The 17,926-nt window shown below is 40.4% G+C and overlaps 1 protein-coding gene across 1 annotated transcript; it reads right to left on the bottom strand.

Annotated features, from left to right (window-relative positions):
• Positions 1 to 7,324: 7,324 nt before the first annotated feature.
• FOXI1 (forkhead box I1) lies at positions 7,325 to 10,915 on the bottom strand. The gene is made up of 2 exons (XM_009469450.2): positions 10,287 to 10,915; positions 7,325 to 9,248 (listed from the first exon to the last, which is right to left on the bottom strand). The coding sequence occupies exons 1-2, from the start codon at positions 10,858 to 10,860 to the stop codon at positions 8,695 to 8,697; spliced, it is 1,128 nt and encodes a 375-aa protein (XP_009467725.1). The 5' UTR covers positions 10,861 to 10,915; the 3' UTR covers positions 7,325 to 8,694.
• Positions 10,916 to 17,926: the final 7,011 nt, after the last annotated feature.

The raw sequence follows: 17,926 nt of genomic DNA on the forward strand, positions 1-17,926 counted from the left end.
CTATCGGTGTAGTGTTGCCACGAAACTCTTGGCATTGCATTGTTGAGCAGATTGCTTCTGCAACTGGTGGCATTGCAGGAGTAAAAGCATGTTACTAGTCCAGCTGGACATGCTGATATCAGAGGTCACCTACACAATTTCAAACATGGGGAAAAACTTTCCTGACATGGTATGTAGTTACATCAGAGCTTCTGACAGCTCTTCATGGAAAGTATCGGCATGCCAAGTATCGGTCTGTTTACCCCTTGGAACTACACATACAGAGTTTGATGCTAACTCCCACTTAGTGCCTGCTTACCTTACTTATCTTCTGGAATCTGTCAGAAGAACAGAGGCAAGGGGAAGCTATTACTGTAACTCATTACTAGTAACTAGGAGGCAGCAGGGGAGATTTTTGGCTGGAGAGGATTGAACGAGAGCAGTAGTAACAGTTCACGGCAGTTACCTAACCAAAGCATGCCTAATATTTGAAGAATATTGCTGGTAGTCTTTGCCACATAGTAAAAGAATAGTTAAAAAAAATAAAAAGACATTAAGTGCAGAAAGCTTCTGTCCTCGTAGGGTTAGGGTGCTCCCTTTAGATTGGCTCTGAAATGTTTAGCAGAAATGAAGGACCACTTCCAACATTAAGAAACTGTGCAGCAGACAGACTTCACTATTTGTTTTGGCAACCATTTCCATTTAAAATGCACTCAGCTTACACTGCATAACCTGTTTATTTTCCTATGAGCAAAATGCACGCATACAGAATTTCCTAGCCTCCTGGTTCTATGACTGTATGAACTGAGGTAGCAGATTTTGCACTGCCTCCTGTACTTTCCCTTGTGGCTTTTGACTCTGGCTGTTGTGCGAATGTGCTGCCCTATGAACTACAGGTCTGATCTGTTTCAGTCTACTATGACAATCCTACATGCCCACTACAATATTTAAATCATTCACATTCCCCACTTCATCTGCCACTGAACTACGGTTGCAGCTGGTATGAAATGGACGTTTAATAGGTGAAAGCAATGCCATGTTACATTTTAAGGACATGATGTTAATAGGCACAGCTCCTAAACTTAAATCTGGAAACCCATCCAGGGAGCTACAACACTGTTAGGTAAGTTATGGCAAGGACAGTATAGGCAATTCAATTATATGGATCACAAACTTTTAACTGGGACCAAAATGATTAGGAGCTGAGTTACATGGTATTCTATTAGTTTTGGATTGCATCACTACCTGTTCACATCATTGATGTTTTTGACTCAGAGAAGAATATATACCTATAATACCTCCTTTTCCATGGTTGTCAGAGATGTGATTCCATGGGATTACAAGTAACATGGGTACATCTGTTCACTGCAAAAAGGTTATAGTTGTGCAGCATAGAAAGCACTCATTTCCTAAGCACCACCTAAGAGCCTATGTACTAGCAACTGCTTTGCTGCTTTGAGTTAAGAGGAGCAGGTTAGCAACTGTCATCCATCCTATGCTAAACCTGAGACTAAAAATCAACAGTAAGAGAATGAGAACAGTTAGAGGGACAGATGGGAGGCAGATACAAATAACTTCAGAAAAATGTAAGGATCGTGGCATGAACCAAAAAGATTCTGGTGTAATTTACCATGTCCTCAACAATTCTTTTTTTTCTTGGCGTGTTTATGTTTACTCATATGCTAATCTTAAAAATTGACTCAGGCTTATGCTATTCAGCTGTTCTGTTGATTGTTCCAGTGATGATAATAGGTTAAAAAAAATGGGGTTTATTAAGTTAAAAAAGGGATAAAAGATCAGATCAACTCTGGCTTGTTTTTTGTGCTACTAATTTAAATCAAAGCAGTCAGATGGCCTGCTTGATTCGTGGGCATGCTAAGAATATCAGATGCCTAACATCAACTGGAGACAAAATTGTAAATTAAAAAGCTGGTGGCTGTAAAATTGCTGGAACAAGAATAGAAAAAGGAAGAGCAAAAGAAGTTGAAAATAAGATCTTATTAATGTAAAACAGGATTATGAATATGCTCTGCTACACACACCCACACCCTACAAGTGCTTTAGAGACCTGTAAAGATTCTTCAGCTCTCCATTCATTTAGTTTCTGCTACTGCAAATAGAAGATTAAGTATCTGATTTCCATGTACCATTTCCAACACGAGATTTTGGTAAGGACTTAGCAGGCAACAGGTCCAATTTTTTCTCATCTGATGGTCATTTCTGACAAAAGACAGCATTTATCTCTCCGAACAGAGAAAAAATTCAGTGAGTGGGGAAGCATTTTAGAGTCGTATATACAAATACCCTTGTAAAAGAAAAATCAGGAAAAACAATCCATCAGTTAATCACTGCCTCAGGCCCCAATCCAGCAAACTACTGTGTACTTGCAGAGGCCTTCTGAGGCCGAAGAGTGTTAAGAGGGGTTCTGATGCCCACATGTTGGTGGTGTACTTTGCAGGGTGAGATGCATCAGTCAGTCAGTGTTGGCTTAACCAGGCAAGGAGCTGAGCTTTCCAGTTTCAGTTTAAATAGAGAGGAGTTGGGGTTCTTGGTGCTTTGCAAGACTACACTATGAGAGAAGATTTTATCAGGAATCTTTGTCAAAGGAACAATTAATAGTTTTTTACTAATTAAATTAAATAGCAAATGAGTAGCATGCAGGTTAGAAATTAGGATTAGCTACTTCTAAAGTTGGCTGGACTTGCCGCCTTGCTTCTTAAAGGGCAATGGATATCATATGCCGCACAAGACTAAAACCATAGTTTGCTGCAGAGGGATTTGGAGAGGGATGCTTTTAAGGTTTAAAAAGAATCAAAACCAAGCTAAGGTAAGGCATAATTTGTATTGCAATTTATCCAACACAAGACACACAAAAAGTAGTTTGAGAGAGGTGTTCTGCAAATCAGTTTGCACAGGATATCAGGAGGCAGTATATTGTGCCAAGTCCACTCAGGAAGGGTTGTTTGGGTAGATGAAAGTCCTCACCACCTTACAACTAGATCTGCAACATAAATAAGAAAAGCTTAAGTGTCTTTCTGTCCAGGTACCGACAGCCCTGCAGGTTTCTAGCAATGGCAGGTACCAACTAAAATGTACTTAACAGCAATACCTCCAGGACACCAATACTGATTCTTGCAGCTGTCAGCACTTAAAGCAGAGAAAGCTAGAGGTTACAAGAAGTGTACAGCAGGCTCTTGGTTCATACTTTACAGATCTTGAAGTGTGGGTACTTAGGCAAAAAAAAAAAAAAAAAATCACATCGGTCTGGGTCAGCTGTTTCCAAGATCCATTGTAAGGATTGCTGTTATGTGCCATAAATTGGCAATTATGAATTGGCAAACCTACTGGGAAGAAGTTCATTATTTTCTTCACCTGGGAATGTTTTCACATGAAGCAACAAAGAAACTATTGACACTACTAAACAGTGAAGAATTTCATAATGCATCCCATCCTGAGAGAAAGGTTAGTGCATTGTAATTCAGAATGTATCTGGCAAAGTCCCCGTTGCTATTTGCTGGAGAAGTAAATACTGGCAGGACTGGAATGTGATTTTCCTTTACAGATACCTGCACCACACCTCTTGGTGTCATCTTTGAACAAGGAGTACATTTAAGCTCTCATCAGTTTATCATCTGGAAGGTCAGGCATTCCAGAATCTTACAGTTAAATTCAAATCTTTAAGCCTTGTGGTCTAGCTTTACTCTTCTTCCACTTTGTAAGAATATTGCAGTCTTAGAGGTTTGCTTTATAAAGCAGGTATGAATGAAACCTAAGGCAGTTGCAGACTCTTTTTACGATATTTTGCACAGTGTCCTGCAGTTTCTTTTTCTGATATTTTTTCATACATGATCGAAGAACTAAGAAGGTCATGCTACATTTGGAAAACCAGGTAAACAATAACCAGACGTTTATATCGCTAATTGTTCACTGAGCATTGAAAGAGTATTCATGACTGCATCAAGAGGCAACAGCATTTTAGATTTTTTTGGTGTGTGATTTAGAAGTCTCCCATTGTTTACAGAAAGCAACCATGGTTCGCAGTAGCCACACCAAATTTTTCCTGTCTCTTACAAAATGGTTTCACAGGGCAGTGTGTACCAGCTGTCACTTGCCACTGATGAAATGGGGAAGGTTCTGTCCCCAGCCCTGCAGTCTGTCACAAAGTATGATGCATCTGCACACTGAAGTCTCTCATCATAATCACCCTCACCCCAAAACTGATTCAGCACGAACTATTTAGGTTAATGCTAGCAAGTCTTAGTATCATTTTTCTTGAATCTCATTCACTCTGACTGAATCAAAGTAAGAAATGGTTACTTAAGTGTTTGTGCAGGTAGAGTTATCAGGATGCGAAAGGCACTTACCAGCTACAGGAGGGGATGATGAGTGGCAGAAAGTTCACATGCAGCCAGAACAGTCAAGCAGCAGCTTCAAAGTGAATATTAAACCCTACGTTCATAATCTATGCAAACCATTACCATTAATAAAGTAAATACCAACACAGAATGATCTTTGACTACTTTGCCTAATCCAGTAAAAAGCTCCGCAACAAGCTTGGCCCTTAAAATCAATACGAAGCACAGAGTAAATTGCCATGCAGATTAATTACATTTCCCGCATATTGACTGTAACAAGAGATTTAGCAGATCTTACGGCTAATAGCTCTCCATTGTATCCTCATCATCAGTGCAAACTTTGTATCTAATGATACAACTCCTCTGTACTCTTCTCCTAAGCTGCCTGCAATTATCTGGTCAACGAAGTGGTTTGCATTTGGCGGATGAGTGAGTCTCACAGTTCTGTTCCCTTGTTGTGGCTTCATTTTGCTTAAATCTAGTGGATTTTTGTGGCTGGTTGGTTTTTCTTGTAAATAAAGATTGTTGATTACAAAACATTTTGTTCACAGCGTAACAGCTTTAGCAAAATTTCTTGAGTTGTAGGTGGGGCTCTACCTGGACTGCTGGGGCACAAAGGACCCTGAAAGCTCCATGTTCTCAGCTAAAGCAGCACCTTGTATTGCAGGATGCCAGGGCTTGCAACTGATCCCAAGACTAACTAGGTGGAACAACCCTGAGGCTGTAGAACAAGGGATCCCTGGCTGCCCAGATCTCTGCTGTGAACCCCCAAATTGCTAACATGGTTTGGGTTTCAACACCCTCCCTGATACTAGAGCCAGGGCTGAAGAATCACAGACTCCACGGCTGCAGACCCAGGACACAGACCCAGGAAACTGTGCAATAAGAACGCAGGGAAGGTGTTTCTAACGAGGTCCATGACAGTGAAGCTGCTCCAGTGATTCAGCAGCAGTATACCTCAGAAATATGTAGGAACTTATTTATCATTTATCATTAGTCAAGACACACTGCCTGCCAGTGAAGGCTTCTAATATTTGCAGTTTTACTATGGCAGAAGGAAAGCAAGTAGTAACCTATTCTGACCACTTCAGGGCTGGATGTGTTTCTGGTAAGATGGGAGCAGCCTTTAAGAGTTAACTCGACATTTAAACCAGGAACAAATAATTGCAGAGTCATGGAACACAGTGTCCACAGCGGTATGTGAAGATAGCTGCATCTCAACAAAAAACACACTCTAAGAAAGAAATAATCAATCAAGAATCTTTACAGACAAAACTACTCAGAGTTCTTGTAGCCCAAATTCTCTTTTCAAGCAGTATCAATCAGTAAATATGTTTGGAACTCAGAGTATAGGTCAGAAAAGATCAGCAGCGTTTTAAATATATTTTAGTTACAGGTCCTAGTTTAATGGCTTCTTTAATAGCATACTTTAAAACAACAACAAAAGCCAAAAAAACACCCGTAAAAACCAGATGCTTTTCCCTCCAAAAGCCATCTGTTTACTATATTGGTAAAATACACGAACAGGAGCATTACCTTCGACAGAGCAGTGCTGCTGCTCATATAAGAACAGTAGTTAAGTTTCCCTGCAGGTGCTGGACTGATGTGCAGTAGCTCCAGGAACGTATCAATATGGCTGGTTATTAAAGCCAATTCTCTCTGAAAAACACAAAAATACAGATGAAGAAGAGGTTTTTTTTTTTTGTTACAAAGTGGTTCTAGTTTGAGGAGAAATAGGATTACGTCCCATGCAAACATCTTTCCACTCCTCCTTGAACAGCAGCTTCAACTAAGCTGATGTGTCAAGCCAGCTGAATGGTCGCAGGGCAGCTAATTAATCTCTGTGGTCAGGGGACCCACTGCAAAACATACCTTTGACTGGGAAGAACTGGCGAGTCGGCAGCACTTCCTCATCCCACATAAGCCAAAAGTGGTATTTGGTTGACAGCATCTGGGAAGCAATGAGGCACAAACTCTTGTCCTTTTGCATACCTATATGGATTTCCTTTTATTATTTGGGACTGGGAACTAGGAGAGTCAAACAAAATGCTGAGTGACAAAGGAGTTGCTTTTTGCTGTCTGCTGTTGTTTAGCAACATCATTCTTCTTAGGATAATTTGCACCTTATTTTTCCCCACCCTTTTGCTCTGTAAGTCCATAAAGGAACATTTTCCATTTCAGCACTAAAGAAATCAGTTTCCTCTCAGTTTTGTGCACTATATACTCCACAAGAACTATATTTCTGAGCAATTTGTCATAAGTCTGCTGACTCCAAGACATAACAGGACTGACTGTATGCATTTCTCGGTTGTCACATTAGCAAGTCTCCCTATAACAAATGCTGCCAGCTGCTGAGTTGCAGGGCATGCTGTGGCCCACCTCCTGGGCTGAGATTCTTGGAAGGGCTGTAAAATTCTGAGGGCGGGAGTTACAGCTCAGGCCTCAGCCCACGCCTGACTTGAGAGAAGCTGATAGCCATGGCAGAAGGACACCACCAGAAGGGCAGTTTATTTTTTTCTGAAGCAACAATGTTAGCAGTGTAGGTAAGTTTCAACTTCCAAGTGAGAACTTACCATAGTGGGTACAAAACTATGAATAGTCAGGGCAGCCTTGATAGTGAAAAAATAAAATAATAAATAAGAATGCAGAAAAGATTGCAGTCACATTGGCCAATTAGCGTGTGACAATATAGTCTGGTTTCTGAAATTTTAAATGATTGGCACCACTTAGCTCCAGCAGGGAAACTCGAAGGATAATTTTTATTTAGTGATAGTATTTTGCATAATAGCAGCCAATTATATTCCTCAGGCATGCAAATTTTGATTGCCTAGACATACGCATTCTCAGTCTCTTACCCTCTGTGACTATTATACTGCTCTTTCCTCAGGCAAATTACTCAAGTCAAACTATTAAGGAGACTTTTAAAGACATAAGTAGTATAGTACACACACACACAGGTACACACTCTTCTATACAAATGCTTTATTAAAAATGCTTCTGGGGTGACCCATAACAAAACTATATCCATGTAGAGTTAAAAAAAAAATCTGGACAAAATGGTATATCTATTACAATGCATTAATATGTTTTCTATCATTCCAAAAGTCTGGTCAGTGCCTAGATGTGAACAGTTAAACTTGCTGTCTATGTATGCTGCAGGCTATCCCGTCTGAGATATTACTCTACATAAACGTGGAACTTGAATCAAGTCTTGTTTTGAAAAAACTTCATATATATTTTGAAATTTTGTTTGTAGCTACAGTAGACTGTAGGAAAAATAAGCATTATTTCTAACATTTACACAAGGACAAACGGCATGGACTTTTACAAAATGAAAAAAAAAATACAGTACAGGGACTTTTTACAATATCTGCAATTGATGCTTTGAAAGATCCAGCCTTTGGAATTGAAACTCAGAGACAGTTAAACTTTCTACCTCTCCGTTCTTCCCCTCCCACGCTCCTCAGTACTCAAATTCTTCAACTCAGTAGAAATGATTCATGTAGGATGTTAAAGATAGAAAAAGTGTATTTGCTTCTTAGAAAACAGATGTATTAAATATATATATATTCAGGACAGATCCTGTTTTCCTTATGTGAATAGATTTGCATGTGTAAGGCAAAAAAAAAAAATTACCTTTGAATTATAATTGAAAACATTAAGATCTAACTGCACCATCAGAAGGCAATTCCATTATATTTTCTTTTGCTTCCCTGCAGTTTCAAAATGACTGTTGTGTCCGTGATGATGCCAGCTTGCTTCACAGCCGTATTTCCCTTGGGGTTGAAAGGGGATCAAATTTAGACAATGCATGCACTAGTATTAGAGAAAACCAAAGACAGCACTCACCATTCAAATGTTGGTTGTTACTCACTATACAGTAGTTTTTATTATAGATCCTTCAATGTCTCAGAATAGCTTTGGCCAAAAAAGAGCTTGCTAAGCATGTCTAGTACAGGCAGCCTGTATCAGCAAGAGAGGGTATTTAGAGATAGAACCACATTTCTATTAGCACTTTATAAGCATAGCAACGTTAATACCATGCCAGAAAAAGCTTCATGCCTAAGGCAAACAGTAACTTCTCAAGGATGTCTGTAGAGAACCGTGGTTGGCAGCAATACAAGCACAGTGTCTCAGGAGAACTCCACTACTCTTGCTGGTACGATTCCTGATTTTTTACGTGGAGCTGCCGAATGTGGAGTGTTTGTGATTTGAATAAGTATAATGGGTAACAAGTTTGCGGCTGTCAGAAGGTAGGATGCACTGTGGGTCCCAGAGACAACAGGCTAACGCTAATCATCTGCCCACAGATCCTTTCCTCTCATAAACAGCTACACTTTGGTGTCTTAGAATCCTTCATTTAAACCTCCGTTCCTTCCCTGGAATATGGAGTGTTATTTGTGCTGATACTGCTGTAAAAATGGGTGTTAAACTGGTTGAGCACAGAGTTGCTGTAGCCAAGGTGGCTAGAAGGCATAGAATTAGACCACTCTCCCGCACCATGACTGGGGATATTAGAGAGTGGAGAGTAGGAATTAAAGCCTACCATATTCTGTCCCATTTTGTCAATGGGTTCAGAATTGAGTCCCAAAGGCACTGAGCGGCTCACTGAGTTGGAGCCGTTAACATATGCAGTCATACTGGAGAGGAAATTACTGAGGCAAGGGCTACTGGAAGATGGAGGTGGAGAACCTTTCTCAGGTGAGTTGTCAGTCCCAGGTGATGAGCTTTCCAAGATATCCTGATGCTCTGCAGCTTTGGGGCTGCCAGTCAGGGCACTGTCCTCTGATTTCTCAGAGGCGAGAGTGGCAGCACTGGCCCCCATGTCAGACTTCCTTTTCCTCTTCCTGCGAAAGTTTCCATTGTCAAACATCTTTTCACAGTTCGGGTCCAGAGTCCAGTAATTCCCTTTTCCTGTCAAAGGGGACAAAAGCACATTTTTAGTTTAAAAACATGCACGCAGACAGCAAAGAGCAGTCTTCTAGGGCTTCACAATGTTTCTCTCATTTCACAGAAACAGAACAATTGCATGAGCAAAAACCATATGTATTTTTTAATCACACAAAAGTAGAAGTCGTTCGAATTCAGAAAAAAGTGTAGAGTTTTGAGCTGTATCCTTTAGCCCTGACTCTTCACACAGGTAACACTACAAGTAGAGCCACTGGGTGAGCTTTTTGGTTTTTGTTTTGTTTTCTTGGTGAAGGAAGGAGGTTTTCAGTATATAGCCGGTCCTCCAAATTTACAGCAGAGAGGAATCAAATCCCATACTGGGCTGCTCCCGCAGATTCAGTGGGGTAGGATACGTTTCTAACAAGACAGAACCAGATTTTTGGCCCTCTGTGGCAGCATAATTGAATGGCTTTTAAATGTTCCCAATGGTTCTCAACAGCTATTGATAGAAAACAATAAATACAGGAACAATCTGACAACGTATCAGCCAGGAGGTTGGAAACAGCAGAGGTGTGATTCCGAGCAAAACGCTATTTGAAACAAACAAAATAAAAGCAGCCTGCTCTCCTCTGGAGAACTACTGTTGACTCCCTAAAGCTACTGGATTTCTTTGACAAATCTGAGTTTGCCTTATCCCCTTTCCATTAATTCCCAGTTAAGTTTGACATAAATCATATGCATTACACCAAATGGGTTTTGAATGCTACTTGCTCTGCTAGACTGCTCCTGTGCTCACTGAGCCTCATGCTCAGCACATTGATCAGTTCTCAGGACGACCTAGAGCAGTCAAGAATCCCCTTCCCTGCAGAGATTTAATAGCAACACTGATTCAGACCTCAACTATGCATAGTTGCCTTCTAGCTCAGACCTAGGAAAACAGAAGAGCTACTATGTGTATGTCCTGTATCTAGGCTATCATGTCTCTTTACAATGTATTAGGCATTTTTAAATTAATCAAGTTTAATTGGGGGGGGGGGGGGGAAGAGGGGGAGAGCGCTATACCTGGATCATCTTCGTCTCGGGGCACCTTCTTGAAGCAGTCGTTGAGAGACAAGTTGTGCCGGATGGAGTTCTGCCAGCCAGCTTTGCTTTTGTTATAAAATGGGAAGTTGTCAGCCACATACTGGTAGATCTGACTGAGAGTCAGCCTCTTTTCGGGCGCTCCATGGATAGCCATGGCAATAAGTGCAGAGTAGGAGTAAGGCGGTCTAACCAACTTCATAAGCTCTTCTTGGGACGGCAGAGGAAGCCAGCCAAGGTCAGTTCCTCCCAAGCCGTGCATGTTAGGCAAGAGCTGCCTTTGCATCCCGTAAGACTGAGGAATGAAGGGACTGGCATTGGATCCTGGGAGATACGGTGGTGGGGTAATGGAAGGTCCATTGAGCCAGAGGTAAGGATTGGGAGTGGCGTTGTAATCCGTCGTCTCAAAGGTGCTTGGTCGCTGTGGACTAGGGATGTTCTGTGGATGGAAAAAGTTCTCATAGTAGATACTCATCTCTGGAGGTTCTTGACCAATATTTGGAAATTGTGGGCTGCAGCGTGGTGGAGAGTGCGTTTGTGGGTCAAAGGAGCTCATGCTCTAACGCAGGCAGCTGATAAGTTGTGACACACCTGTGCTAGTGCTCCTTTCCCGAGACAGGTGCATCACCTGTGCCCTTCCCTACCTACTTATGCACCTGTAAGTGTTTCAGCTTGTGCTGCAGGCTCCACCCCACAGCCCTGAGTGGCTGCAGATGAGGACGATATCCTTTTCGGAATGCTGGCAGTCCCAGCCAATCACTGATGTCACATCAACCAAACCTGAAAGTTACAACTGTTTATCTTCTTAAATGAATGAAGGAATTTTCCACTAATGTGATGCACATAAAGAAAGCCTAAGGTGCCTTGAAGTTAAAAGCCCTCATCAGAGATCCTCCTCTGTCCACTTTTCATAATGAAACTTTAGCATTTAGTATTTCTTTCTAAGGAAAAGCCATTTTGTGCTGCCACTAGTAACACCTCAGCATGCAAAAGCCGTTGTCGCTCATCAGTGAAAAAGTAGGTGCATATATATATACTTAAATAAAAAAAAAAAAAGAAAAAAAGAAAAGGTCAGACCTCCTTTTCTTTCTGTAATTTTAATTGCGGAGTTGCTTGTACTTCCCCCTAGGCAATCACAGTACTACAGGCAAATTCTGTAGCTGGTTACTCACGTGAGTAATCTTACTGATATAAATGGAATTACTCCCTAAAGTAAGGATTAATCTTGTGAGAAAAAAATTTCAAGCTTAATCATCAAACCTCTCTTTAGAGCTCAAATTGGTGAACTGAGATGGGAAATCATTATTTGCTGCTTCCTCTTTCTGCAGGATTCGTGCAGAGAGCTCATAAAGCTCCTTAGCAGAATTTCCAAACAGGAAAGAGGCAGTGTTCAGCACAGCTCTTTTCAGCTAAGTTCCAATAACTTCATTTGTATATACACAGACAAAAGTTGATTCCTTAAAATTAAGTAACAAGAAAAAACCTCTAGCTCTTTTATGACTTGGAAAGACACTGCCTTGCATGGCACCCTGCACTTTTGAAGGAGGAAAAAGCAGAGCTGCAATCTCACCAACACCTGTCTCAGAATGAGGACAGCTCTTACAACCGTGTCACTGCATAAAAGACTGCACTGCAGTTAAAAGCAGAGTTGCAGTTCCCTTCAGAAGTGATATTTGCATTTTTTTTATGTTTAAGGCACATACGTACACTTGGAACTTGACTAAGCCTTAATAACCCATGCAATTAAAGAAAGTCCTGGTATGACAAGGCCTTTAAGATGGCTCTAGTCCTATAATTTCTGCAGAAACCCAAGTTTTGGCCTGTAGATTTGAATTCCTGGCTGTACCAAAGACTTTTTTGCTTTGTCACACATTCATCAATTCACTTAATCTTTTGTGCAGTAGCACCACCAAGATTTGTCCCCCTGCTACGCATTGGTGATTCACCAATGTGATGTTCAGATTGTTGTTGCTTTGAAAGGTACGAAAAAAATTTCACTGGAAATACAGCTGAAATATTGAGTACAGCGTGACAAAGCTAGCCAATTTGCCAGCTCAGAAATGAGTCTCTACAGCTGTTACTTAAAAAAATATATGCTTTCACTGCACATAAAATCATTTGTACTGCAACTATGGACAAACAAGCTGCTATTTTAATTTGAATGAGTGAGAGTTCAGAGTTTGTAAATGCTAACCAGCCTATGCAGAGATACACATTAAACAGACAAAAGTTAAGTGGAACAGAGTGGGGCTGGCTTATTTTCTAAGTGACAACTGCTGTGCAAAAGGTGACCTGGACAAAAAAAAACAAATGGTGATCCATTTTTCAGGAAATAATAATGCAAGTACTTCCCTCCTCAAGATAGCTATCTGAAATAATTCTTTTCTCCATAAGAATCTGGGTTACAAACATGCAAAAAGCTGTTTGAGCAACATTGCCTACACCTTCCTAATTAACTTACTAGCATGTAGATATATTTTTAAATTATATCTGTAGTCCTGCAAATATTAATGTTACAAATATTGCTAATAAAACCCCCCATTATTTACAGAAAAGTCAATGGAACAAAATGCTTAAGAGATGCTGAAATGAGTAAAAACAGTTTTACAATGAACTAAGACCCAGAATATAGGGTGAAAAGTAAACATAATAAATTTTTGATCCTCCCGCCAAATGACATTTTTGCCAAAAAGCACCCCTTGAAAACAAGAAAAACTTGCAAATTCATTACTGCTCAGGGATCGTTTATTCCAAGAAGTAAAAATTCACCTAAGTGCATCAGGGACTTTCACGAGTGGCATCTAAATACTTATTCCCTGAGGTGCTCTGCATGCATAATTACAGTTAAAATACACTGAAGTGGGTGCTGAGTGAATACATGCTTTGAAAATATGCCAGGCTTTACAGAGGAAAAAAAAAAAAAAACTACTTCTGCAACCAGAGACTGATGAAGGTTGTAAAACTTCCTCCACAAATTAATCTTTATGAAGTTTTGGTGCAGTGCATTTTAGCAAGGTCAGCCCCTAGCTGTGCTCTGCAGCTGCCTGGGAATGCGTGTTACTACCAGACCTACCTTGGCGTGACATCCGAGCAAAGTATCACACAGAACTAAGTAAAGCAAGGACTGAGGTGAAGAACGGCAAGTACTGCTTTTAGGGCAATGAAGTACAAAGACAACTGTAACCTTCTGCCTATGGAGCTCTGAAAGAGTGCAAAGGTCGGATCCCTCCCTGGCACGTGTGTGCTGGCACAGCTTCTAGCATAGACATGATCCGATCAGCAACATTTTTCTTCCAACTGACTGTGCCTGATTTACTCAGATCGGAGTATAAACAATGCCAGTAAAAACGGTACTTCGTCAGTACTCTGGGCACACCTTACTGCTCCAGAATCACTGCAATACATGTTCCTGTAGAGCACTTCAGGTGCAGATGCTCACATGCAGACAAAAGGCAGCAAGGAAAGAATAAACTTTGCTCAAGCTGTGATAGCTGAGCAGGGCTGGTCAGGACTGGAGTTAATTGAGTCTAGCCAGGAATAGTGTCCTGGAGTCCTCACCACTGGGACTCCTGTTCTTGGCAGGAGTGGAAGGAGAAGGTGGCAATCCCAGAAGTGGAGAAAGGAGAAGAAAAAATGGTGAGGCTTCCATATGAAGAGGCTGGGAAAAGGTGATATGCTGACCAAGCTATGCTAACAGATCATGGTTAGGGCTGAAAAACTCTAGAAATAAAACGGAGGCTGATGCTGGAGTCATAGTTTAGTGATCATTACTTCCAAGTGCATTGGGTTTGGTGAGGTCTTTGTAGGCAGGATGCATCATGTTTTTAATATTTCTTTTTACTCCAGCACTGTACAGCCCTGAGTGCCCATCTCTACCAGCTGGAAGCCTAATCAACCACAGATTGTTATCAAAGATTGTTGTCAACTCTCACGTTATGTGAAGGTTTGCTCCCCTCGATTTCCTAAGCGAAGCTCCAAAATCTGCAAGGTTGAAGCTGAGCCCCTGCAGAACTGTCGTTCTCCATAGGTTCTTCAGGTCGGCTCCTACGTACCCCTCTACTCCTGCCAACGCCAATATTTCTTCACACTGATTGCCCTTTTACAAGGGAAACCATAATTGTCTGAAATCTTGGGTTATGAAAAGTTCAAACTAATTTCATTAAAACAGGGATTCCTTAGCGTTTTCACTTATCCTCCAGAGTAACCTATACATTCAGTGTTGTTGAAGCGCAGTGACTTGGGAGAAGTGCGTACACACCAGCACGCAGTAAGAAGCAAAAGCACAGGGGTCGAAAGGTAGAGAATAATATGGGGAACTCTTTGTGCACTTTTGTAATGTTTTGGCTGAGGTATTTCTAGTTATCTTCTTAACTGGATCTTTTGAAACAATAAAGCAAAATGAAGCATCATACCTGCTAGTCTCACAAGTACCTTTAGGTCATCGTGCTGTTTCACAGTGTGACAGTTTTAGAGAACTGTGATCAAAAGCACCATGCCTGCATGAGGCAAAATACAACGTAGTGGAAACCCACTCTAACCACTCAGGTTCAAAATTTTGTAGTAGTAACTTCATCCTGGCAAACCTTATAACATACTGCGTATCATTTGTCCCTCATATAGCCAACGTAAAGCACTCTGCGTCATGTATTTTAGCTAATTAGGCAGAAATCGAATTGATTGTTTACACTTGATCCAGATCATGATACATATTGCCAGATAATCCCATGGTGCAGAGATCTATTTTTAAGGAACACACAGCTTCAGGCTGTACTGTTAACACTGTGTATAACCCCAAACCTGGTATATTAGCACAATTTAATACCTTGCTGAAGAAAAGTTCATACAAGCTATTCATGTGGTCACAAAGAAGAGGGAAAAATTGTTTTTAAAAGGAAAGAGTTCATCTACAATTCAGTATACCAAGCAACCCACCTTGTTTCAAACAATTCACACACTGAATTCAGAAACAATTCAGTATCCATCGATAAGACATTTTCACATCATGACAAATTATCTGTGTTCTCGGTTGTCTATAGATTGTAACTGTACAATTCTAATTGCAGAAGTCTTCAAGTCTTGCTCTAGTAATCATCTGCCCAGTGTATGCACAAAATAAACCACACCGTCGGAAGAAACAAGGTGTAGCAGGCAAAACAAGGTCATCTCAAGGTCATTACAAAAGCATAGGAAATGTAAAATACAGTATTGCAAAACAAGGGAACTGAGCTTTATTTCTAGAAATGCAGGTTGAACATTAAATTAATGGAAAAGGCAATATCATTTGGATCTGTGCCATAAATGCTGCAACGCTACAATGCCCTTAGACTTTTTAAAGCTTTCAGAACAAAACCACTGTGGATTTTTAAAGCAACTTTATAACTGGGGTTTTAGAAGACTGTAAAACCTTATAAGGGCTAGTAGCTGCTTTCTGACCATCAGAACTATGATAATAAAAGTAGTCACAACTCCTGCTTCAACAAAGGCCTTCCACCATCTTGCCAACATATAATATGGTAGAGGGGATTAGGTGTCCCCCAACTCCTGTAGTCGTCATGACAGGCCGTAGGCAGGCAAGAAGTCTATAGCTTCCATGTGGCTGCCTATGGCTCCCGTGGGACCTGCGGCATTTAGATACACAGACATGCTCAGCCCTGCAACGGAGGGATACCTCAAGTCTAAACCAGACATGGAAAGATTCTGCAACAAATTCCTCTCATGTTAGAATCTGAGGAATCTCTGAATTATGGGAAATTATTACAAATATAGATACTTCAATCAATCATACTTTGACAACCTCACTGCTGCTGCCAGCTTCTGAACAGCTGAAATACTTGCCTCTTTCAGATTATCTGCTTATTCTTATATGCCTGCCACTAAATGTGTGTTTATACTAGAAATAAACGGTGCTAAAATCAAATGAGGTGTTGTATGAACATACATGAACATACCCGGAAATTAATCTATACACCTCTTCAAAACCCTTCAGAGTTTAAATTCTTGTGCATTTCAATGAGAAGCACAACAGGATTTATACAAAGAAATAACAGTAACATGCTGGTAGTTCTATTTCAGTCAGATTTCAGCATCAAGGTATTTGCTTCTATGGATAAATCAGCTCCTCCCACTCCACAATTTAAATGGAAATCTTATTGAAAAGGCTTTTTAGAACCAAGGGTTTTTCAGAAAAGATAACTTCTTTTTTTTTCTTTCCTTTTTTTTTTTTATGTGTTGTTTACAGTGTTCTACACCCTTTGGTACTTGCACAAGACAAACACTTGGGGAAAATTAATTAGCAACTAAAACTGATAAGTGAATCGGTACAATTGTAAGTGCAGTGAACTACTCTATGGACACACCCAGGCACAGATAAACTTAAGGTTGTTTTAATGTAACCAGGGTTTAACTGCAGTAAACTAAGATCATCCAACTTGTGAGTACGATGATTTACAGTGTTAATAATCCTTGCACTTCCAGTTGCTCCACTTTGATTTTCCCGGTATCTGGGTAGACAGATCAGTAGTTTGAGTTCTATTACATGGTCAAAGTATTGCAACTACTTATCTCCCCCTGGTGACAATTTTTGAAAATGTATCGAATTAGTAGGGATCCGCCCTAGAGAGAACTTAGCAACAACGTTTTTGTACTGGCGTGATCGCTGTCCCCTTAGCAATATTATATACATCTGGATTGGTAATTCGGGGATCTCTAAAAATAACCAATGGTATATGCAAACATTTTTATTTTTTTCATAATAGAATCCTTTGTTTGCCTTGAAATTCTGTGCAGAAATTCTGGTAAGTTTAGAGACTTAAGTCTTTCTTTTAGGTTTGTTTCTTTTTCTCCTTTCTTTTCCAGTACTGAGCTCCAATAGTACTGCTTTTCTGTCTTGTGAAAGAAGTCTAAATGCAGTTGTTAAAAAAGATTCTACAAATTCAGGCATTGTGCATTAGTACTATCGAGTGTGTCAAAGCATTACTGAAGCATTGCTGAGTGCATCAAAGCAACTGAAGTCATGTGGTAAAGACTTCACGTTGCTCAGTATTTGTAGAATCCAGGTATCCAACCATAACATGCTTTTTGTATGATAAAATACAATATTCCTGGCTAAAAGAGCTGCATCTAAAGCAATCCAGGGCTGTTTTCTTGTGTATAAAAATGTATGAGCAAACATTCAGGGGAAAATCTTCCCTCAAAATATTAGTCAAACGTGGAATTTTTTTGTACTTTGTCTAGTTACAACAACAGTGCAAGATTCCTGCTACTTCACCTAGATAAGTCTTTTTTTTTGCTGCTGGCCTGCCAACTCAGGGCACAGGTACCTTAAACGACTGTTTTCTGCTCCTTATCACCTTTCCTCTGCCTTTTGAATCAATCACCACTTAAACCCATTGTAACACCATCAACAGCCACCCACCACCAGGTGAACTAATTCAAGTTAATGGGAAGGCCTATGAAGTGTTAACTGTGAATGAGAGATCGTTCATGCTCTCACATTAACCTGTTAGTAAACGCAGGCTGAATGCCCACATGCATAATGGGGCAGATGGAGCTGCAGCACACGCTAATACTCATGAAAAAATCGTTAACACAGCAACTATATTTGTTAAAGCACAGACACAGTG

The sequence above is a fragment of the Nipponia nippon genome, unplaced genomic scaffold (genome assembly GCF_047370975.1).
Source record: "Nipponia nippon isolate SJK-2023a ecotype South Korea unplaced genomic scaffold, ASM4737097v1 scaffold_21, whole genome shotgun sequence".
NCBI lineage: Eukaryota > Metazoa > Chordata > Aves > Pelecaniformes > Threskiornithidae > Nipponia > Nipponia nippon.